The following is a 23,622-nucleotide window of genomic DNA, read 5'->3' as shown; positions in this document are numbered from 1 at the left end:
CTGACAATAAATCATTAACTTTTGTTAACCCACTGTTTAAAAAAAAGAAGAAAAGAAATAGAGCAATTTTTGAGTGCTAAATCTGCCATTGTGATCATTGCAAACAATATGTACTACGCAAGCACAGAGAGCTAAACGAGTAACAACAGCTTACAGTGCTTAGCCAAAGTCGATTGTAGAAAGTTTGCTAAAACACCCAAAAATGTCCAGAAAAAAGACAAGGGACATTGAACTCAGTGTCCTCAATGGTAGTTACAGCCCTGTCACTGTGTTCTGCCTTCTCTCTTCACAATTTTACAAACTACAACTCAGGAGCTCAACTCAGCAACTTTTTACACTTTTATATCCAAATGAAATGCTTCATTTTCAAATCTATTTCTTTTATATGTGACTTTCTCACAAATGGTTGTCCTTTGGTGAAACTTCAACAAGGAGGCATTTGACTTGAAGTCACTGGGGCCTGCCTAGATGCTAATAGTGGATCTGATGCCTACTTTTAGACATTAATACCAGGTGCAAATGTGGGTCTAGATATTGGATTCCCCTGGGGCCCCATCCTCAGCTCCATGCAGGTGCCTCTGTGACAGGATGTGTTTGAGTGTGTCCAGCTCCTGTGTCAGCTGCCCTATCCTCATCTGCAGCTTCTGGTTTTCCTCCTGCAGCTGCTGGGCCCTCTGCTGGGTCAGCATGATCCTCCTGCGGGCCTTGTCCCGGCTCTTTCTCACAGCAATGTTGTTCCTCTCGCGTCGCAGGCGGTACTCTGCACTGTCCTTGCTGATGCTCCTCTTGTTTACTGGGGCCCGCAGAGTTGGCAGGAGGAAGGAAGAGAAGTCCTGGAGGTCAGAAACACAAACTCGTCTTGTTTTGTGGGGAAGCAGGGGGAGAATGGTGTTTGATGCTTTTCACAAATGAAAATGAATTGGAATCACTTCTTTAAATCTATCAACCACAAAGCAATCACAAACACACACCTGCTGAGTGTTGGCGTGGCTCTGGTGGTGGTTTGTGCTCCCCGCGCTCGAGGTGTTGCTGAGACAGGAAGAGGTGTACGGCAGGTAAGGCAGTCCCATCATCTGCTCCGCCACTCTGTCATCAGTACTCCCTCTCATCAGACCCTGATGCTGGCTGTATGGTAGCATGTCCATCTGAGCCAGCTGATTGGTGGATCCAGCGTGGTTGGAAGTGGTGGGGTTGAGGCCCTGGTTGTGGGCCTGGCTCTGGTATGCCCACTCCTGGATGACAGATGACACCCTGGAATCAGACATCTGGAGTGGTTCAAAAGCAGAGAGGGATTAAGATTTTTTTGTCTGTCTTTTATTTATTTATCTATTTATTTTGCTACACTTGGGTGATAAATATAGCACTTTTTACTATAGTAGTTACTTTGCACTTTAAGATTTTACATAAAACATGATGCATTGTATGAAACAACAACATATAATGTAATTTATTTAGCTCCAATTCAACCAAACACCCCAGTAAAAGGCTGCTCATATGTTATTGGCCAGGTAATAGTGATCAAAACTAATGTGCCCTAATTCAACTCCCCGAAAAGCTTCATTCTGCTGTATGTTTTGTACTTTTACTTTTGATACTTTAAGTACATCCCTGTATTTTTACTCAGGTAAGAATGCAGGACTTTCACTCACAATGGAGTACTTTTACAATGTAATATCTTCTTTCACTTAAGCAAAGGATCTTAATACTTCTACTTAATACTTCTTATCTTTTAAGATGAAGACAGTTAAATCAGACGTCTGTGGGAGGATGCATGATTGATTTCCACAAATATGATTTAGCTTGATTATTTTTCATTAAAATTTTTTTTTACAAAATGTAATGATATAAACGTCAGATGGAACAATGTAGTAAATAACTGTTGACAATTTGCAAGTAAAGAGTACAGTAACAACATATAGCTGAAACAATTATTGAATTATTTAATTGGTCAATTGACAGAAAATTCATCATCAACAATACTGATAATTAATAATGTAAGTCATTTTATTGACAAATTCGCCGGTTCCAGCCTCATAAATGTGAATCTTTGCTGATTTTCTCAGTCGTCTATGATTGTATACTCTGTGTCTTTAGGTTGAGGACTGGTAATAATAAATATTGTGAATTTCCCTGGGGGATGAATGAAGTATCTATCTATCTATCTATCTATCTATCTATCTATCTATCTATCTATCTATCTATCTATCTATCTATCTATCTATCTATCTATTGTAGCATTTTTTCATTCTTTGCTGACATTTAGACCAGACGAGTAATCAGTTAACTAAAAAAAATAATCAGCAGATTAATTGACTCTAAAAGTTAAGTAGGAAAATAATCAGATGATTCATCGACTCTAAAGTAATTGTTGGATGCAGCCCAACATTAACACAAAACATATAATGAACAGCAAAGTAAAAACTAAACTGCAGACTATCAAAATATGAATTCTTTTGAATGTTCTTGTGTCATTTGGCAGCAGTGATTATTAATGATTATTCCCTCTTTACTCTAAGCTTTAAATAAATAAAATAAATAATATTACATGTATTTTAAAAACCTCCAAATAACTCCTTAATTTGTTTCACTGCTCTCTGTTTGGAGAGCTCGAAACTTAGTGACTGGCTCCAGTAAAATAAAAAAATTTTAAGATAAGAAAAACCACCTGTACTTTTAATTCTCCTATTTTTATTTATTTATTTATTTATTTATTTATTTATTTATTTATTTATTTATTTATTTTTGTTAAATACAGATGCATATTCAAAGCTCAGTGGTAGAATACTGTTTGCTTAATATCTGAATTAATTTCTCCACAGAGTAATAAAGATTTGATCTGACTTACCATCTCCACAAACTCTGAATATTCTTCAGGTTCCTTGGACAGTTTGACTGAAAATGGTCTGAAAGACAGGAGACAGACAGAGAGACAGAGAGACAGGTACCCCTGCCATTATCTCATCATCACTTCCTCTCTCTCTCTCTCTCTCTCTCTCTCTCTCTCTCTCTCTCTCTCTCTCTCTCTCTCTCTCTCTCTCTCTCTCTACTCATTTTGGGCCAAAGAAATTCAGCTGCTTTCAGCGGCAGATCACATGTAATCCACTATTTATTCGTTTATTATGATATAATACTTTACCGTTCTTTGTCTTATTTTGTTGTCACTTACTCGTTTAATTGCAACACGAGCAGCACAGTATGAATTCTGGTACTTGAACACTGAAAAGCTGTAACGCGCAAACCAAACACTGTATGGCTATTGTCCTACTGTGGCCCCCGTAGAATGCATTGAAATCAAAATGGCTGCTCTTGTGGACAACGTGAGTATAGTTTAGCTAGCTGCCAGTTAATAAAACGTGTATTTTTTTTATTTGTACAATGTGTGTTAACATCATAGACCATTGTGACGATGTAATATGTATTATTGTGAAACTGTTTTTGATACTTGAGATAGATAAAAGCCAATGACAAATGTTTGTTTTCAATGACGTCCGCTAGCCGCTAGCTAACTTTTTAGGAGCCGTTCTGCTACATTATACACGTTTTACTGTAGATAGCAGTGATAACAGTTTTTGCAGTGTAATTTTTGACATGTAATTTTACTTTGTAACAGGATTTGATTGAAAGTGATCTGCCCAAAGCTGTACAGCTGCTGAATAGTCTCACAGAACAGGTAAGAAGTGGGTGTCTGTAATCTTATTGTAATAATAATGTTTATTAATAGAGATATGGTGAGGTATTACAGAGTAATAGTCGTTCTATGATCTTGTTGTATGATGCACTTTTGTTGACTGATCATCAAGTGATGGTGTGGCCCTGTCACCATGGTGAATTTTATCATGGCCACTTTCATCTTCACCACAGCTGAAACACTGTGTTTCTCATTAGGTGGCCTCAGTTACGAGTCATGTCCGTCAGCTGCTGACACAAATCAAAGCTGGAGCATTCAAGACATCAAAGGTGAGCAGCTGAGCCAAGCAGGCCAAAAGGCCCAGGTTCACTGCATGTCTGCAGCTTTTTATGTTGAGATTAATCACAAATCTAATGAACTTATGTTTATCTGACCTGTCTGTCTTCTCTCCATGCAGGGTCTGTCTTTTCTGGACCTTCGGTATCACCTGCTGCTCTTCTACCTCCAAGACCTCACTCACCTGATCAGCGTCAAGACAGAAGGAGGCAAAATAAAAGACAGCGAAGCCTTGAACAGAGTGGTCACAATCAGAACGGTGAAATTCATTGTAGAAACCGACCACTAAGAATAAAATAGTCTTATCTGTGCAGCTGACACAGCAGCTTATTGCTTTACCTCCTGGTTTTAAGGTTCTGGAGAAGATGCGACCGCTAGACCACAAACTCAAGTACCAGATTGATAAACTGGTGCGCACAGCTGTCACCGGCAGTTTAGGTAAGACTGACTTGGTGTTGTTTGCTTGCTTTAGCATGAAAGATATGATCTACAGGACATATCAGACTTGGGTTAGATTTCCCACCTTTTGGTCTCGCAGGCTTCAGTATAACAGTGTGTCATGTTTTGTTAATTTCAGCTGAAAATGACCCCCTGCAGCTGCGTCCTAATCCAGAAAATCTCGTCAGCAAAGTAAGAGCTGAACATCATGGTCATTCTAATCCTGCTTTTAATTTGGGTGGTACAGTTTACTGTAAATTTAGTTTATTGTATGTAGTAACAAACTGTAGTACTTGTTTCTTGTATATAATTGCCTCAGGATCAGAAAAAAAAACCCTTGTATACACTGTATGTACAGGATTGTATCTGTCTAACTGATGTTCCTTATTTGCTTCATCAACCAGCTGAGTGAATCTGAGGAGTCTGGAGATGAAGCTGAACACAAGACCGAGAAGAAAGCGGCCCACTCTAGTGGCAGGAAATATGTTCCACCAAAAATTGCTGCTGTGCATTACGGTAAAATCATTTGTGTCTTTAAACAGGGTTTTATTTCTCTGCTTGTTTTAAAAAGTGTAGTTCAAGTTACAATCCTGCCTTTAGTCTTTTGATTAAAGAGGATAGATGCTTCTTCTTTGGTTGAGTGTTTCTGTGGAATTAATCACATCAGCCGTGTTTCCATCAACACACATTCATGCACATGTTGAAGTGTCACATTAGAAAAGGTTGATGGAAAAATTCAAGAGAAACTTCCTCATTCTTTCACTTGAGGTGTTTTCTTTCCCTCTCTTTCACAAAAGAGTTGATGTTGTTAACAGGAGATGAAATAGCTGTTTATTTAATCATTATTTCTTTTTTATTTATTTTTTTGCAGTTTACATCACTTTGTTGCACCCTTTATCTGACTAGGGAATTGACGCCACCTACTGTTTATTTGCATGAACTGTCCTGTAATAATCGCATATCCACGGTGGTTGGAAACAAGCGTTCGTTCACATTTTCTTTGCTGATTTTCTTGAAACTCAGTTAAAAGTTGCAATATGTTTGGATGGAAACCCACTGATTGTTTGGAATGAAGCAAATGGCCCAACGCTTCGGCGCTGTGCTTCTTCTGGTAATTTAAGAAGTACTTAGCCGTGCTGTTTCCCCTGTTGTTGCTATGCATAAAAAAAAAGCCCTCCAACAAATTCTAACCTCAACCTGTTTCCTCCAGACGGGGACATGACCGAAGCGGACAGGAAGCAGGCTCAGGCAGAGCGCCAGCGGCGGGCTGCCCTCAGAAGCTCTGTGATCCAGGAGCTGCGACAGCAGTACAGTGACGCTCCAGAGGAGATCAGGGAGAGACAAGACTTCCAGAGCGAGCGGGAGAGCCGCGAGGACCTACACAGGTGATTACTTGTTTACTTAATTTGAGCAGATATGAAGACTGATGGAAGGGTTATGAAGTCGTAAAGGGTGCAGGTATTGGGTGTAGTACAAGACAGTGGGATTAGAGCCACGACTTTAAGATAACATAGCAGGCTGTCAGGGATACGTGTTACTGATATAAGTTTCCATCTACAAAAACTTTCTTCCTTCACAGGAAAAAATATGAGGAGTCGATGATGGTGCGTCTCAACATGCCCAAACATCAGAAGAACAGCAGAAAGAGAGGCATGATGTCCATGTCAGGCCAGCTGAGCGGTATAACGCACTTCGGTGACATCACAGCCCTGACGGGCGGCGAGGGCGGGCAGGTGAGCTTGTGGTGACATTACTAACGTGACAGCAAGGAGTCGTATTTGACTCACTGATCTACGTTTAAACTAAGTTGTTGATAATTTGAACTTTTGGTCAAGGTGTATAAAAAATGCAGTTTAACCCGTCAGTGTGAGTGTGGAGGAATTTACTGGGAGTTTGGCTCAAGTAGAGCAGGAACTACTCAAGCAGGCGACAGGCTGATCTGTCCTGAGTCTGGACTGAACAGGACGGGCCAGATTATTTCTACTTGACTGTTAAGCAACTTGGGCTGCCACCAGCACAGACACACGTCTGTTGTGTGTTTTGAAGTCATATATTTGTGTATCTTGGTGACTCAGTTGTCTGGTGCTGTGCTTGCAGAGCTGTTGGCATCATCTCCACTCTGTGCCTCCACAGGTTTGGCATGCAATCCTTCTCTGAACCTTTTTCTGTCTCAATTCACCATCTGATGTCATAAAAAGTACTAATGAGTTACATTAATGCCCGGCCAACCTCATGCTGATTGTCTGTTCCACTGCCTGCAGACGTGGAAAACTCATTCAGCTAAATGTTTTCAGGAGGACTTGGAAAATCCACATGCTATGTTTAGATTTTATGCCGAACATGAGAAGCCACAAAAGGATGTTGCTAATAGGCTCATCTCTGTGCAGTATGAATGGGAGCATTGTGGCCTGTTTTTGTTTAGATGCCATTCTTAATGCAGTAGCGTTGGTTCTAACACTGCGTTTGTTGGTGCAGGACGGGGATAACCCTCGGCAAAAGAAGAAGAGGAAAGTCATGAAGAAGAAAACCAAAAGAAAAGGTGAAGATATTTAAATACACAAGACAGTACAAACTAACGTCGTACAATTTCGAACTTTTAATTTACTCTTCACAGCAGCAGTCAAGGGTTGATGCTTTACTAATCCTGTTTGTTTTTCTCTGCAGCTTTTAAGAAGCACAGATAGACCTGAAACGAGATGTTCACTGACGTAGGAAGACCAATGTGAAGATTTCTTACCAGCAGCAATTATCGTTTTAATTTACTCTTCAGAGTGTAAAGGATATTATTACCAGAAAGTAAGTGGGACTTAGGTGATAAACTCCTCACCGCCTCTGTATTAAGTGTGACTTTTTCATCCAGTTTGTGGAATAAACATTTCCTGTTAAGTCTTGCATTTGTATGTTGTTTTGTTCATCTCCTTTAGAGGGCAGTCATCTCCTCATCAGAGGTAACAAACAGACCATCAATTAGAGCAAAAGCAGTGGAACATTGAGTGAATTTCAGGATTGCTTTCCTTTTTTCTTCAAACTGGACATTTTAGGACACATTTATTTGGCAAATCTGACACTGAGAAGTATTGGTGGACTTGCAGTGAAACCAGTCCAGTCCAGTGTGATCTCCAGTTGCTTGAGAAGCAGCCAGATGCTGATGCAAAGCCTAATCACAACCTGGTGCAGCAGGCGCACCAGCCAACAGGCCGCAAGACAGATAAATGTTTCAGTACACGTGTCATTGGGTTAGATTCGGTACAACACATATGTTCAGCCTGTTTGTGTCATTTGTTCATGCATTCCCTCAGGCCTTGATCCTTGAAGACATTGTTACGATAGGAAAAACAAGGAAGATTAATGGCTGAATTTTACTTTGTGGTTCGGGTGTCAGTCCTGCTGTTGTGCACATCTGTCATGTCTTCCTGGGACACTTCAATAGAACCGAGCCAGCAGTATCAGTGCTGTTATTAAAACACTAGTGCTTTGTCTGCTGTGTGAAAGGCTCATTTAGGAGCTCAAACCCGAAGTCACTGCCCAGAGTTAAAATTCTGCTTCATAAGACATTTTATTTTTAATACAGTCACTTTGTGTATGTAGTTAGCTCAGTTTGTCATTATGTGCCATCATGTCAAACATTTACAGATTACCTCTCAGATTAGGCCCACCTTCCAGATCAATACGGTTTGCTCCAGAGCAGCAATTCCATTATGATAATCAATATGCTTCTCAGTAATTGACTGCTTTCCTGATACAATCATTCAGCATATCTGAAATGATAAACCCCAACCACTTGATATCACGTGTCAGGGTACCAATGATCAATCCACCAGAGCAGCAGAGTCCAGGCAGAAACATCAGAACAAACTCACACAGACGCAGTCTCATTTTTACACAATGTCTTTATTTTTTTTTTTTTCCCTAATTACAGACTCATGGGTTAAAAATAAAAATAAAAAAAGCAAAAACATTTGTTCAAACCCACTCCCCCTTTTCAAAAATGAAAAAGAAAAAAAGAAATAAGTCTCCACACAAACCCCACCCCTGACTTTCCCCCGCCCTAAAATAACAGCTCTGGCCCACTCCATTTATTAAATTAATAATCAATGCCGTTAGCTCGTCAGCCTTCCTCAGACAAGCCGTGACTGCACTGCGCGTAGTCAGAGAAAGGGGGCGCCTTAAGGTCCACTCTGTACACCCCGAAAAACACCCTTGTCTCTGGTCCTGCCTTCCTCACTCTCACGCAAACTTGCCTGCCTGCCACTCAGCTATGTTGGCTTCCACTCTCTGTATATAAATCATGTGTTGGGTTGGCTGCCTGTTAAGTGCTGCCTGTACTGCAGTGTGCTGTGGTGTATGTTGAACAGGTGTGTGTGTTGGTGTGTGTGTGAGTGAGTTGACGTGTGAAAGGGACTAAAAGCATCATCAGCGTTTGCTGTTGTAGTAAATGCCCCCTGCGGCGGGCCTGTGGTCACCCTGCCCCCCTCCCCCGCCCCCCCACACGGACAGGATGGGGTGAGTGTGCATAGCGGGAGCAGAGAGAGAGAGAGACGCTGCGGAGACAGTGGGGGGGGCCGGCGCCACCTGGGGAGGGGTCGTCAGCCTCCACTGGTCCTGAAACCTGAAACGACAAGAAGTGGTCTAATATACAGAGAGAGGAGGGGGTAGGGGAGGGGGGAAGAGGGGAGAGATGGGACAGGGAGCACAGAGGGGGAGGGTGGGGAAAAAGGGGGTGGGGGGGTGGGGGGTGCAGGGGTTGCACAAAATAAAAACACTGATGCCTGTTAAAAGAATAGAGGAGCCTTGGCCATGCCTGAGTTGGAGCTGACAGGTATGGACGAGCAGTGGGGGTGTGGCAGCACGACGAGGAAGGAGGGGGAGAAAAAAAAAAATCTATGCATGTATAATCCCAGTGAACAACGAAGGTCCATAACTGCCCAGAGAGCAGCGACAGAAGAACACAATCAATGGTGTGATGAGCCGAAGAGGAGGAGGGGGAAGAAAAAGCATAAAATGCAGGGAGGGAATGGGGGGGGGGGGGGGGGGGGGGGCAGAGAGCGGCAGACACAAAGAGGGTTGAGGAGGGGTGGGGAAGTAATGATATACTCCAAACCACAAACTTAAAACACAAATACTCTGGCTACTGAATGTTTCACATATGTACGGTACATTAAAAAAATGAATACAGTATCTTTTCTTGCTGCTGTTTCCCCCCACGTTTTTTTTTCTTGTTTTGCTGGTGGTGGAGGGTGAGTAGGTGGCCTGTGTTGGTGATGGTGTGAAAGCAGGAGGGTCACAGCCAGACCAAAGGAGACACATCTGCAGCCTGAGATACCATCATCTTCTCTCTTCCCCCACCCTGCCATCCCACCCCTCAAAAAGCAACAGAAATACAAGGAAAGAGATCTGTCACCGTATTCCTTCCCCAATGGCCAACTTATACCTTACCAGGGGGCGACCGCATCAACCTCCGCACACGCACGCTCACACACAATCGCACACTGCGGCCAGTCAGTCTCTCTGTCCAGAAGAAGTGTTTTTTTTTTCCTTTTTTGTCTTTTTTTCTCTCTTCTGGGGTTCTCTTCTTTTATTGTAGGGGAAGGGGAGGACTTTTTTCATTGTGTGTGGTTTTTTTTTTGTTTTTGTTGTTTTTTAATGGGAACAGAGAGGGGGAGAGGGTTGATAGTAAGGGAGTGTTGGGGGGGGTGTTTAGTAAGGGGAATACCACGATGTTGTTCGCCCTCGGCCCCTGGAAAAGAGAGAGAAAAAGAGGGTGAGTTTTTTTCTGGTTGGCTTAAGAAGACGGACACCAATTTCCTGGTGTGATAATAATAGATATGTGTGTGTGTGATTGCAGGCACAGAAAGGGTCTGCTGAAAATTTCAGTCCAAGAAGTAAACTGAAGGGGGAAAGAATATATTTATTGAATGACAGAATGTTTAGGACAGTGTTCACAAATCACTAAATAGACATACCATCTTAACGGTATTGTGCCTTTGATCTTACGAGGTGTCTGTGTTACAGCAAATCAATCTGGAAGAATAGACTACAGGTGCTGAAAGAAGCTGAAAGCAGCTTTGTTAAGAGAGGAAAAGTGTGTAATTTCCAGATAGTAGAATAATGATTAGTGTGTGGGTGTGAGGGGACAGCAAAGGCACTCTCTCTCCCTCTTTCTCTCTCTCTCTCTGTGTCTCTCTCTGCGAGAGCCGCCTCTGGGGTCACTGTGGGGAAAGACCTGGAGGACAAACAGCACCACACATATACCCCCAGCAAGAGACAGTGCACATACGTGTGTACACACACACACACGCGCACGCGCACGCGCACACGCACGCACACACACACACACACACACACACACACACACACACACACACACACACACACACACACACACACACACACACACACACACACACACACACACACACACACACACACACACACACACACACACACACACACGACAATTTCAGGGACAGGACTCACAACTACATCGTTATTACACACTGAAATACTGTCCGGCACATACACAAAATCCAGACAGCAGCAAACTTTCAACACGTCCTCTCTTCTGTCTCCCACAAATACACACACACACACACACACACACACTATTCAGTGGCAACAAAACACAAAAAGGTCACACTGGGACTGAGACCAGTGGTTGTTAGGCTAGATGCTGAGGTCAGGCTGCAGTAATGAACCCTCGTTTCTGGGAGTGAACGCTGTCAAAGGTGAATCTGGCTTGGAGTGTGTGTGTGCGTGTGTGTGTGTGTGGGGGGGTTCCTGGACATGCAAGATCATACACTGGACAGGCACAGAAAAACCAACAAGGTTCCTCCAGATCACGAGTACAGTATGTTCGTCTTCTGGCTCACATCAAAATCTTTGCCTTTCGCCAATGCCAGCTTGGGAAGGTGAGAACAAAGTATTAATGGATGAAGTGTCAGAAAATACTTTTCGCAACCAGGGGCCAATTTCTTAAGTGGTTGTAAACATGAATGATTCTGTTTGTTCACTGCCTTTCAGTCAGGGTGCAAGCACTTGAGGTGTTAGACAAATGCCAATATTTGGCTGTTATACTTTAATACCATTACATTCTGGCAGATGAGGCTCGACTTTAGCCTGGACAGACAGCACTTGCTGTGGCCTTGTTCCATCTAGACTTCTTATGAATGCAGCCAATCAACACTGAAGATACTTAAATGAAACATATCTCTTGCACTGTGATTGCAGGACCATAGCCAGGCACTGTGAAATCTCCCCAAGCACACAATGGGTCAATGTAAAGATTCTGAACTCACCATGTGTTTTTCTTCACCATGGATATGTTCCCACAACAAGACAAGGCACCAATGGAAAAAAAAGTGTTATGTGGTTCAGATCTGAGCCTCATTCTGTTCAACTACAGCACGGCCTTAAGTAGACTAGTGATGAATTCCTGATGCAGCGACCAAACAGCCCTTCTGCTCTCCTCTGCAAGAAGTGATCAAGGCCACTTCAAGTGGAACAACTCTGCAAGCTATTCTCTGTGAGTGATTATTACATATTAACCAATGCTGTGAGATAATGGGAAGATACACAATGCACTTATCACTATTCATCTATTCTGTGGTTAGGAGAACAGTCTTTACAGTCAAAGCTCTACTGGCAAATACAGAAAGTATTTCATGACCTTGGAACTGCCAAGTTCAATCTGACTGACTGCAAACAACATTCAAAACTTTAACTGTTAGTTTGTGGCATGTTTTAGGCCAGCCTTCTGAGGCTAATGCACTTCGGAGTGTCAAATCTTACTTTCATTATCTTCACACAACTGCAAGTCAGCCAGAAAGAACTCTGAAGTTCGATGACCACAATATGTCTTACACATACATACTAACCAACAAGTTAGCTTGAAGACTTGAAGATCAAATGCAAGTAATGGTTACAGTCCTGCTAATTAACTAGCCTTTAATATCAGACTTGATTTTGTATTAAAACCCCCTCGGTTTCTCCCGATGTCAGTGTATGCCTTGTCCTGCAGCTCGGGCCAAATCCCAGTGAGTAAACTGGCAGAGTTAGGGGTTCTTGGTATGTGTGGGAGTGGCTGGAGTAAGTACACAGAGTGATTAGAGAGATTCTGACCTTGAATTTCAGACACTTTCTCACACAAAGGAATGAACTGAGATGTAACCCTTTCTTGAGGTTATTTAAAGGCAGCCTCTCCAGAATGGGAAGCCACTGCATAAATAGTAGAATCAAGGGCAAATATGAAACAAGAAAAACACACAAGATAAAATGGACTTAACAGGGGCTTGTCTGAAGAATTTGGCAAACCGTTAAATGGCTGAAATAAAGACCTCTGCATGAAGGATTTTAGGCCCTTTCCAAAATAACTGCTGCAGTATCTTTCTTCTGGAAATTGTTCTTTGTTGAACATGAGAAATAAGCAACAGCCAAGGCTTGAAGGCTCCAGATGCTTTTCAGGGATGATCAAATCAGAATCTCTCTGTCTCAAAGCTCAGTGCATGTGTGGGGAAATTGGCATGCTGATCAATGTATCTGGCACCACACCTCCTTTCTCAGTCTCAACAGAAAAAAAACAAAAAAACAAACCAAGATGGCTCCACAGATAATGCTCCACGGGGCTTATATAGTTTCCAGTGAGATTCTCTGTAGCCTTGATTTCTCACTGCCTACATAAAGGGGCAGCAGGTTGTGATGCTCATGACAACCTCTCAGATTATTTATGCATCGTCTCATTTATAGAAACTGCAGCTCAAGTTAGCTGCAAAGTGTTTTGATCACATGTTGGAAACACTTACACAGTGACAAACCCCACGTGGCTCTGCATTAGAAACTAGACTACAAAGACTCACAGGACCCCACTACACAGCTCTGAAGTGAAGCTGACCCAAACGCTGCAGGTAGAAAACCATCAGAATCCCAGTGCACAGCAGTCTGATCAACACCAGGCTTCTTCTGTTGTTCAATATAGATCACAGTAATGACCTTTTAACGGGTCTATAAAAAAAACAAAACAAACACAGCACAAGCACTGTGCCTTCCAGCTATGACAGGTCTTGAATACAATCCTGATGAGATGGAGCATCAAACACAATTGCCACAAGTAGAGTGAAGCAATGCTACAGGTCACTGTACTGCTCGTCACACAGCCCAAACCTCTCAGTTAAGCAAATGTTTTGCACTCTCTCCTGCCATAAATGGTACAATTACCAACGACATCCTAATCTTTCCAAAAGAAAAACTAAGTGGAGCCACTGGAGCTTTGCACCAGTAACTTTCTGTTATCATTAAGTTGCAGGAGATTGCACTGGCATTTACCCAAACATGGTGTATGAACAGCCTGGGAAGAACAAACTGATGTGCACCAAGTCTGTTTGCCCTTGAAATTGTTATATGTGATGTGGCATGCAATGAGCCTCTCTGTCTCACAACTGATGAGATGTGGTTTCTAACCTGACGACACCAGAGCTTTGTGCTCCTGCCTTTCTATTACAGCGTCTAATACAGTGTATTGTTCGATTAAGTCAATGCCATGATGACATATGGTTTAAGTTCTCACAAATCATAGACACCTTTTTATATGCCTGTAATATTTATGCACTACACACTAAATTCAGACCTAAAAGACATCGACAATGCTCAGATTGCTTCCCTGGCCTCTCTGTACTTACCTTCTCTATTCTACCCAATCACAAAGGAATTTTGTTCTTCCACATCTCCACTCTAAACTTATTTTCTTGCTCAGTCAATGTGATCACACAAACCCCCCCCATCTTTCTTAAACCATACTATTCATTCAGACAACGCTGTGCAACAAGAACGGCGACAAATGTCATCCACTGGATAACTTCCATGCCTCTCCTCTGTCACTTTGTCAGCTAAAAATCAACATGTTTTTCCAACTAATCACTGTCTCACACAGGCTTGTTATGACCAGCAGCATGTGGCACGCATGCACATATTTCCTCCAAAGGGAGGGCCTATTGTTTTATGAACGGTAGAATGTAACTATGCTAGTCCTAGAGATAAAATATCTAAAGCACAACTGCCAAATACATATTTTTTTCAAGCGTATCAAACAAAGATGCCTCCAATGGGACATCAGCTTCCTTGTCCTGTTCTTCTTGTGTGAGGCGAGGACAGTGTTAGCCCTGGCTACAGCTGAGGGCCAAAACAGGCAACATGCTAATCTGCTGTTCAACAGTTTGTTACAGTCCAATCCTTGTTTTCTCCTTTGCCAAATCCCTTGTCCACACAACAAATATCAACACAACTGATCATAATTTCAGGTCTATGTCAATCTTTAACACCAGCTGCTACTTCTGGTTGGTAATGGCAGTCTTGTTTGTCCTTTCCTTTCCTTTCAGTGTAAACAGTGAGTGATGTATGGTGTATGCAGGTGCAGTGTTCTCCCATGGTGTCAAAAGTGAGGCGCCACAGCGTCAGCTCACCTGAAGGCCCGTCCTCTGCCTCTGGGTGGTGTGTAGCCGCTGTAATAGCGTGCACGCGATGAGAAGCTTCCTCCCCGTGACCGGAACCGAGCCCGTGGAAAGCCGCGGTCTGTGGTGCTGATGCCTGGTCTGTTTGTTCTCTTAGCGCCCACCTGAGGGGACAGAAGCAAGGATGGGATCATTAAACTAACATCCACTCTTGTGGCACTGACTTTTGCGTTTTCAGATAAAATCATAGATTCTACGGATGACTCTGTGTCAATCATGCGTCACAGTGACAAAAGCACATAAATTCTTTCCATTCAAAGCCAAGGAAAACGTGAGCCGGAGAACAAATGATGACTAGATGAGCAACTATAGAGCCTGGTTGGACTGCAAATCTGTGCTACTCTTAGTGTAAAGCAAGCTCAAGGTAAGGACCTTCTAACCATATGTCTATAATAGGGCTGACATTAGAATATTCCTTAAAAAAGGAAACCAATATGAGAAACATACTACTTGTATATTATATCAACATAAACCTATATGAACCTAACCTACAACATACCTAAACATTACAAAATAAATTAAATAATGTCCAAAACCACATTGCTGAACTGTGTGCTTGTTTCAGCGCAATCTACTTTAGATTTTAAATCAAGGACAGTGACATTGTGTGTGCAGTTGCACAGGTCCACACATCCCAGAAGACTTCAATTTCTTGCACAAACAAAGGAATTCCTGTCACAAATAATCCACTATGGGCCCTATATTCCATTGTTTTCTTTTTGTGTCCAATTGACTACTGGAGACAAGAGTTTTTGATTTTTTTATTTTTCCAGTATTGAGTAGAAGTCTATAAGCACAATGAAGACCACACCCTCTCAGCCAATCTGGACAAACCCACCAAACCTTCCCAAAAATATCACAGCGATCAAGTAGTTTTTGCCACTGTCACTCATCAGCATCAGCTAAATTTAGCCACAAGTGGCTGTAACTGTGTTGTTATGGTAGTCACTATGATTATTCATATGACTGCTGAAATCGCAGGTGAAAGTTCAAAAGCTGAAATGTGAAAAGCGCTTACCTTTATCTGCCTTCCTCTGAAAAGGGACTCGTCCAAAGCCATGGCTGTCCTAACAGACTCTTTGTCTGCAAACTCAATATAGGCAAACCTGAAGAATAAGGAAAAACAAAATATCAGTCAGACACTGAAGTCCTCAAATGCAAACAAAAAGCAGCAATATAACAGAAGCAGTATTATTATAGACAAACCACTGATGTATTTCAAGAGGATGACAAGCATCTAAATGGTCAAGGAGATCTAGTCCTGTTAAAAGGTGAAAAACAGCTTGTGTGAAGTTAAAAGCCATTTCGGGTGAGATTTAATGTGACTTATTTGCCTATACAGAAGACTGTATGTCAGTGGCAATGGATACAAGCTTTTTTATTTGCTTATTTTCAAGAGGACTGCAACCAGGACAGAAAAAATGTTTGACAGTGGTCTAGTTTTGGTCCAAAGCAACTTTTACTGTTCAGCCCTGGCTTTTTGTTTAACAAAAGCACATTCAAGCACGCAGCTCTAGTCAAACTTCAGCATTTGTATTGATGCTTCATAAAACTCTGTCCACCCACAGTGTGACTGTCTTATTCCTCTGCCAGCAGCGTGACTTATATCTGCCACACACACAACTGCAGTAACCACTCCTCCACTGATTCATCCACAGCAAAGTGAAAAGGTACAGTATAGTGATGGTGTTTTACCCCTTGGGATGCCCTGTGTATTTGTCACATAGGATGGTGACTCTGTTTACTGAACCACAGCCATGAAAATGTGCCTCAAGCTCTTCTGCCGTGGCACCGTAGTCCACCTGAAGAGAGACAGCATAAAGGTTAGACCTGACAAGTTTTTCATCAGCTTACACTTTAACACTTACTTTCTGATGTGTGTCTATGAGGCACATCCAGCATCCTGGACCAAGAATCAAAGTCAGATGTTTCAGTTATAATGGACTAAATTAGAATGAGATCGCCTTTGGGCACTCACAGTGGGAAAAGCGATTTTAGGTGTATTATGCCTGCAGCTGTACAGTAAAACTACTGATCTGTCAATTTTCTTAATTCTTCTATATTTGTTAAAAAAGGAATATGGCTCATTTTGTTTTGTCTGTAGCAGGTTGACCAAAAAAAAAAAAACTGAGGGCATGAGTGTAGGGAGCCACCAAAAGTCAACTCTGAAAAAGCAACAGGCTCCAGGACTGAGACTGGGGACTGTCCATAAAACAGCTGTTTTCCAGGTGCTTTAGAAGCTGCAGCTTTATTTCAGAATAACAATGGGTAAGCCATCATTTGCTAGAGGATGCATGAGACTTTGAATGTTGAAGGCTGGTCCACGTTGTTACAAAATGAAACTTAAGCTGCGGTCATCATATTAAACACCGTGTGTGGCATAACCAAAATGATGCGTTTTCCCAGAAGACCCCAACCCAAACGCAATAGGAAAGCTACAATGTCATGGGAATGTAAAGCACCTTTAGGGTATCTTGAAAGGTGCTCAAAACACTTAAAAAAAAAAAAAAACAATAAGAAAGTCCTGGAGTGACCACGACCTAAATCCCAGCAAGCATTTGTTGCAGGATTTGAAAATTACTTTTCACTCACAGTCACCATGTTAGTTCAGAGCGTCAGTAGTTTTGCAAAGAAGAAAATGGGGGAAAACTTCAGTGCCCAGATGAACAAAACTGATACTACATACTACAAACTGAGACCAATCAACAGACTTAAAAAAGAATAAACTCAAACTCTTGAAAACAATAAAACCTTGCAACAGTCCAACGTTTTTATAGTCACTTTTTCTTTTTGACATCATCTCAAAAGTCGCAACAGGAATCAAGAAAATGTGGCTAAAACTGCATCTCTGAATGAGACAAGGAAGAGACAGTTACTCACATTTCCAACATAAATCGATCTGCCATCTGCTTCCATCTTTTCCTCGATGGACATGATGACGGGGCCGACTGCACAGGGGAGAGGGAAAAAAAAAACTAATCAACAAAATTTTTCAATTAAAAGCAAAACACTCAAACCGGTTGTATGTCAAACTACATGTTGTGAATTTAAGTGTATCTCCAAGCAGCAACTCCATTAAATTATGTAGAAAGGAAGAGTGGTTTATCAATTGTAGGCCTGAAGTAGTGCTGGGCGGTATGACCAAAAATGTATATCACTGTATTTTTCAAAATTCTAACGGTGTCACGATATATGGCAGTATTTTTTTCTTTCATCTGGAAGACAGGTGATTTAACACAGGTATGTCCAGGCGCTCATTTGGGTGCATCTGGGCAGAGTACCGTTGTCTCGTCCAAGCATACGGAGAAACTCCTCTGTTGAAAACACTTTTTCCATCCTTTTTTTCTGCTTGCTATAGTTCTTATCTCATAGAAGGCCAAAATGCAAATATAACAGTAAAATAACACTTCGGGCTGATCAGCAGAGTCCTCTGTGAGCACTGTCTATTCAGGTGTAAATGAAACGGAGCAGTGAAACAAACTGCGCAGTTAGCTCAGCAACCCATTGGCCAATTTTGATGATCGACACCTCTATCAACCAGTCAGAGTCAAGAGATTCAAGGGGCAGCGCCCAAATTCACCATAGTAACACCAATGACAATCCAGAAGGAAGTAACCCCAGAGATAGTATATCGCATGAAGAGCGCTCTAGAAACCCCCTCCTCTTTATGTAAACAACCAGGACCTTTGTGATTGATCTCAAACTAACGCAGAGTCATAGGAGGAGACACCAACAGCGTTTTTTCAAGCTGCAATATAACTTTTGACTACAAAACAGCAAAGGTAAGACATACTGTATGATTTAGCAAAGTTTTTTTTTCTGCTACTCTGTGGCTGCTAGCTCACCGAGTTTCCGTCGCACAGTCAGGAGTCTGATGTCTGCCAGCAGGCTCTGCTTTCGTATGATACCAGGCGTGCACAGTTTGCTTGAAGTGGTAAAATCAGCAGACACACTAAAATGGACAACGCTATTTTCGGCTTTTTGTTACATGCGTGGTAATGCTTGGTTGAGGCTTTTAGCTGAGCTAGGACTGGTGCTTCCAAGCATGAGCATTGATCATCTGAACTGCAAGCATCTCACACTGCCCCCTGTACAGGCGGTGCTCGTGTTGAACAGGTTGGTACAAGTTTGGGATTGCAACTTGGCTGAAGTATTTTCTGCTCAGTGTTTCATACCTGGGATCCACTGTCTTGATCATCTGCCTGAAGCCTTCTTATTTTACAGTGTTAAGCAGGATCATGTCTTTGACTACGTGGATAATGATAGAGTTTGTAATCTCGAGCCATTGTTTGCTTTTTCTCTTGCAGGGAGTCCCTCCAGCAAATGCGCCTTGAAGTGACATTTGGCTTGATTTTTCTTTTGCTTTTCCTGTGTTACCTGCTGATGTGGAGGATGCTGATCTTAGCTTCATACATTCTTGTATTCCAAGACATGCTTGCGGCTAAGGTGGTGGAGCAAATTGCTTGTGTTGCTGCCTCCGGTGACAACTTCCCAACAACACTTGCTCTTTTTATTTTATTTTATTTTTTTTAAACCAAAAAAACAACAGGCACGGCTCCTCTTCTGTGTCGTCATGTTCTATCAGTTCTGCAGCTTCGATTTCAGAACTTTCAATGTCTATCCCATCCATCTTCACCGTAATGTAACACCAGAGCACTACGACACGCACCATGTGCGTTTAGAAGCGCAACACTGAAAACAGTCCTGTCTGAAACAGTCTCACGCGGCACAGCATTCCGAACGTTGTGTAATCACATACACCGGTGTGGCGGTATATCAAAAATTCATATCTTAACAAAAATATACGTCAGTATTGGGTGTGAACTGGTATACCGCCCAACCCTAGCCTGAAGGCAACATTGAAATTACAAATGGGTGAGTGTGTGAGACTGGGGTCACCGACAGCTATGCTATTACTCTATTGTCATCCTGTTAAATTAAGTGTGCAACCATAACAAAAAACAAAAATTACATTATTAAACTAACTCATGCACCAACTATAGACTTCCATGACTTTCTCTAACTTCAACTCTCTAGCAACTCTCTATTCTTGGCACAGGAGCACACAGACATGTGGATGGTTTTCTCATAATTCCATGAACTATGCCTATAAGCAATAACTAACCTGAACTCCTATTTTAATGTATGTTTTAAAGTTTAACAAATCACTGACTGGCAATGGTTGATGGAGTTACTTTGATGTGCAAGATTATTTTTTAAGAAAGGAAAAGGCAGAGGATCTGGTTATTTTAAGACTGTTATGGTATTCTTCCTTCATAATAAGAGAGAGAGAACAGACAGACTGGAAGAAAGAAGAGGTCTCTGCCTCACAAAAAACACACACAAACAAACCTGGTGGGGGGCTGAGATTCATCTGTTTCTCCACCTCGTTCTGTAGCTCCTTCAGCTTCTCTGCCTCTTCCTCCATCTCTCTCACTCGTGCTTTGATTGCCTCCAGCTCCTGAAACACAGAGACAAATTCCATTAGAGCTGTCAGTCCATCATAAGCATAATACAACTCACTGAAACATTAATAACACAGTGTGGATGACTGCTATGCACCGCCAACAAAAGCTGACCAACTACACAATCTTGTCAGGAAAATGGCATCATTAACAAATGTTGCCATAACACCCCTTTGACAGCCTCACTGACAACTGAACCCTGGCAAGATGGTACAGTAGCAAGGAGATGCCGAACCTGCGTAAGCGATGGTGCTGACATAAGAGTTCAGCTGTCTGTGTGTCAAAAAATACACACAATGGGACTACTTCCATCTAAAATGTACTGTCTGACTGGTCCTTCACCTTCACTCTAGTTTCACTGCCTCTCACCCCCACATTTAGTGTTTTACAACCTACATTTGGCAGTAGCTGCCGCATACAACTTGAAAGCTTACCTTTAAGGCATTTTGGAAAAAAAGAAGCTTCATTTTTACATTTCCTGTCACTTTGTAATGAGTAAAAGTCAATGTTGGGACACAGAATTTAAAAGACAGCACACAGAATTAAAATGAAGAATAAATACGTTTGTAAATACATGAGTAATCATGCAAATTTAAACCCAACATTTATTGTTCAACTTGTTTACCATGTAAAAATACACACCCATGGTGAGAACATGTGCTTATTTTTCTCTGGTATAAATACAACTTCTGGCTGACATCACCTTGAGCTCATGCACTTGATGATAGGCATATTTTATTTTGACATGGTACATGTCAAATCAACTGTATATCTACCAATAAGAAAATTGCTTTGCAGCAGCAAATGGAATCGAAAAGAGCCATTTTGGAGACACAATCTGAAATATATTGGGGGTAGTGACAACAATCATATATATATATATATATTATATATATAAATAATCTTATGGTGAGCACAGAGATGGCTGTGTCCTCACGTGGGAGCGGACCCTCCTGTCTGACAATGGTGCACTGCAGCACAGTGGGAGTCATTCCAGCTCCATCCAGGGCTGTTGCCTGTGCTGACAAGATTTGCAACGTAAAGGCTCTTTGTACAACTGGGTGCACTGACACAGACAGATCATACTAAATTCAGATCTTCTCATGAGAAGAAAATAAAATTGCACCGTGACATACCAGCCGCGACGATAATGGCACCATCATTTCTCTTAGCCCCACGGTATCCATGTGTCTGATAATCAGACACATCAAAATGACAACAACCCTAAGCTACATGCATCATAGTGCACGTCGATGTGAGACAGTGATCCACATTCACAGCAACACTGTTACAATAGGCCACCCGACACTGACACGTTGTAGCGCCTATTTTTTTTGTCGCATATTCAGTGCAAGCTCTTTCACTCCCCTCCCTTCTCTCATTCTCCTTGCCCTGGCAAAACACTGAAGGATGCAAACCCAGCCCCTCAAATACCGCAACCCCCTGCTTCTGCGTTGTATGCTGCGCTCTCACTGCCCGACAGACAGTACTACAACCTCAAAAACCACCTGGACATGCTGCATAGATGTTACCGGGGAAAATGCACTTGTGTGTGCAGGTGGTGTTGGGAAACGAAATTAGGCCGACTGACGCCGATTGCACATCTTGACAGAGCACAGCAAATCGACATACAGTTAGCTGCGCGCGATTGCAACCATCGTCCCAAATAAGTGACAAAGATGAGCAGGTGCATGTCTGCTATCTCCACCCTAGCTTTGTTAAAATCAGCTAGCTTGTTAGCCACTCAGAATCGTGTTATCGCATTGTTGTAAATCTAGCTAGCAGGCTAATAGCAGTTGGCCCTGCCAGCGTAAAACACAGAGTCCGCATTTCATCTCGTGACAAGCCATTGCGGTTGACAGGTCCTCTGGTCATCTTAGCTGCATCACTTAACGCTGGCGCTTGCTACAAGCTAACGTTAATATTAGCCTGGTGACGCTCGGTCATTTGCATGTGCACACACCGGTGCTTGAAATGCAGCCGCAGCCAGCGTAGCGGTGAAGGTAAATGGAATAAAAAAATGTCATTACCGTAATCAGGTCGCCTTCTAAAGCGGGTAGACTCGCACAGCGGCGGCTAATGGCGGCGGCCTGTCCTACCCTCGCCCCTGACTGTCTCATGCATCTCCGTCTCGCATATTTTTGCGACGAGGATTCACCCCCAACGACTCGAGCTGCTCCCTGGCGCAGAGAAACTGGCGCCGCTGTTGCGCCAAGATGGCTGCCGACACCACGCATGTCACCACCCATTTCTACTGCACTGCGTGAACCACAATGGCGGTTAATATCGACCTAGCGATAGCAGTAACACACACGACATGTGACCCAAGATTCGTGGAAAACTACCACATTAAATCGGTTGCCTGCGTTCAATAACAACTCCGATTTGGCCACAGTGTATCCCGGTATTCATGTGGGCTCTCACAGCTGAAACAATGCCCTTCACTTACCGGGTCTTCAATAGCGGCCTCTCCCTCTTCTAACCCCGGTTCTTCGTCACCGACACCCGGGTCTTCCAACTCGGGATGTCCGGGGTCTGAATCTAATAGAGATTCCTCCGCCAGTCCGTTACCGAACTCCGCCATCGCCTTGTTCCAACTGTTCCAACGCGCCTCGTGGCCAAACCAACGTTGCAGGCCCCTACTCACACACAAGGGGGTAGAGTGAGCGGGGCGGCGAAAAGAAAAAAACGGCGGAAAACGCCGCTTAGTAAAGTTAAAATGGGGAATAAAATGCTAGCTAGAGTCCCAGCCACCACTCAAACAGCATACCACGATTAACAAGGACTGCTGTTCACTCGCTGCCTTTACAAAATGGTGCTAATTTACGTCAGAGAATCTGGTTTATTTACTTAAATGTGTATATAAAAAGGCGAGGACTCTACGCGAGAGCGGCGGCGTCCCTTCAGTTCAGAAATGGAAGCCGGGGGCGGAGTCATGTATTACTGCGGGCGTAAAACTCTCAATCCTATTCGTCAACGGATGGTTCTACACAAACCTCTTCGGTGTCTGCGACGTTCCTATTGGATGATCGCGCAGAGCTTTCCGGTTCCCAAATCGCATTCCTGGCTTTAATTGGATTTCGTTTCTGTCGATCATATCTCTGTCAGTCGTAAGAAGAGTGGCAAAGCCAATTGTTCAGCAAATTAATTCCAGGCGCATTTGAATGTGCCATATAAATTATCTCCCCAGTGTGACCTTTGTTTGAGAACGCCACTCATGACACCTCAGATTATACGATGTTTATAATAATAATTT

At 42.6% G+C, this 23,622-nt stretch overlaps 3 protein-coding genes across 8 annotated transcripts; 1 reads left to right on the top strand and 2 right to left on the bottom strand.

The window, feature by feature from the left end:
- Positions 1–334: 334 nt before the first annotated feature.
- On the bottom strand, positions 335–2,904 carry cebp1 (CCAAT/enhancer binding protein (C/EBP) 1). Its single transcript, XM_070986468.1, has 3 exons — positions 2,846–2,904; positions 972–1,265; positions 335–833 (listed from the first exon to the last, which is right to left on the bottom strand). The coding sequence occupies exons 1-3, from the start codon at positions 2,846–2,848 to the stop codon at positions 528–530; spliced, it is 603 nt and encodes a 200-aa protein (XP_070842569.1). The 5' UTR covers positions 2,849–2,904; the 3' UTR covers positions 335–527.
- A 357-nt stretch (positions 2,905–3,261) lies between these two features.
- ngdn (neuroguidin, EIF4E binding protein) lies at positions 3,262–7,295 on the top strand. Its single transcript, XM_070986098.1, has 11 exons — positions 3,262–3,317; positions 3,611–3,670; positions 3,886–3,957; positions 4,086–4,223; positions 4,318–4,402; positions 4,542–4,594; positions 4,807–4,918; positions 5,613–5,787; positions 5,982–6,135; positions 6,878–6,941; positions 7,067–7,295. Exons 1-11 carry the CDS (start codon positions 3,297–3,299, stop codon positions 7,084–7,086), a joined length of 954 nt encoding a protein of 317 aa, XP_070842199.1. The 5' UTR covers positions 3,262–3,296; the 3' UTR covers positions 7,087–7,295.
- Positions 7,296–8,274: 979 nt separating this feature from the next.
- pabpn1 (poly(A) binding protein, nuclear 1) lies at positions 8,275–23,282 on the bottom strand. Of its 6 annotated transcripts, none has more exons than XM_070985740.1 (7): positions 22,816–23,282; positions 20,254–20,362; positions 17,782–17,849; positions 16,597–16,703; positions 15,920–16,007; positions 14,854–15,005; positions 8,275–10,139 (listed from the first exon to the last, which is right to left on the bottom strand). In XM_070985740.1, the coding sequence occupies exons 1-7, from the start codon at positions 22,948–22,950 to the stop codon at positions 10,100–10,102; spliced, it is 699 nt and encodes a 232-aa protein (XP_070841841.1). In that variant the 5' UTR covers positions 22,951–23,282; the 3' UTR covers positions 8,275–10,099. The 6 variants fall into 6 exon arrangements, with proteins under 6 accessions (XP_070841841.1, XP_070841842.1, XP_070841838.1 ...); XM_070985741.1 differs by having other exon boundaries at positions 8,275–9,323; XM_070985737.1 differs by having other exon boundaries at positions 8,275–9,011.
- Positions 23,283–23,622: the final 340 nt, after the last annotated feature.

Source organism: Chaetodon trifascialis, chromosome 18 (genome assembly GCF_039877785.1).
Source record: "Chaetodon trifascialis isolate fChaTrf1 chromosome 18, fChaTrf1.hap1, whole genome shotgun sequence".
In the NCBI taxonomy this organism is placed as follows: domain Eukaryota; kingdom Metazoa; phylum Chordata; class Actinopteri; order Chaetodontiformes; family Chaetodontidae; genus Chaetodon; species Chaetodon trifascialis.
The sequence above is the reverse complement of the archived record's forward strand: the minus strand, read 5'-3'. Positions and strand labels throughout refer to the sequence as shown.

Bases quoted from the DNA above. Each gene is read 5' to 3' on its own strand.
- cebp1 (XM_070986468.1), bottom strand. The intron at 834-971 runs GTGTGTGTTTGT...TCTGACCTCCAG, and splicing joins GCCACGCCAACACTCAGCAG to GACTTCTCTTCCTTCCTCCT.
- pabpn1 (XM_070985737.1), bottom strand. From the start codon at position 22,950: ATGGCGGAGTTCGGTAACGGACTGGCGGAGGAATCTCTATTAGATTCA. The intron at 15,006-15,919 runs GTAAGCGCTTTT...CTGTCCCCTCAG, and splicing joins TCAGAGGAAGGCAGATAAAG to GTGGGCGCTAAGAGAACAAA. The intron at 9,012-14,853 runs GTGAGCTGACGC...TTGTCGTTTCAG, and splicing joins GGCAGAGGACGGGCCTTCAG to GTTTCAGGACCAGTGGAGGC.
- ngdn (XM_070986098.1), top strand. From the start codon at position 3,297: ATGGCTGCTCTTGTGGACAAC. The intron at 3,318-3,610 runs GTGAGTATAGTT...ACTTTGTAACAG, and splicing joins TGGCTGCTCTTGTGGACAAC to GATTTGATTGAAAGTGATCT. The intron at 3,958-4,085 runs GTGAGCAGCTGA...CTCTCCATGCAG, and splicing joins GAGCATTCAAGACATCAAAG to GGTCTGTCTTTTCTGGACCT.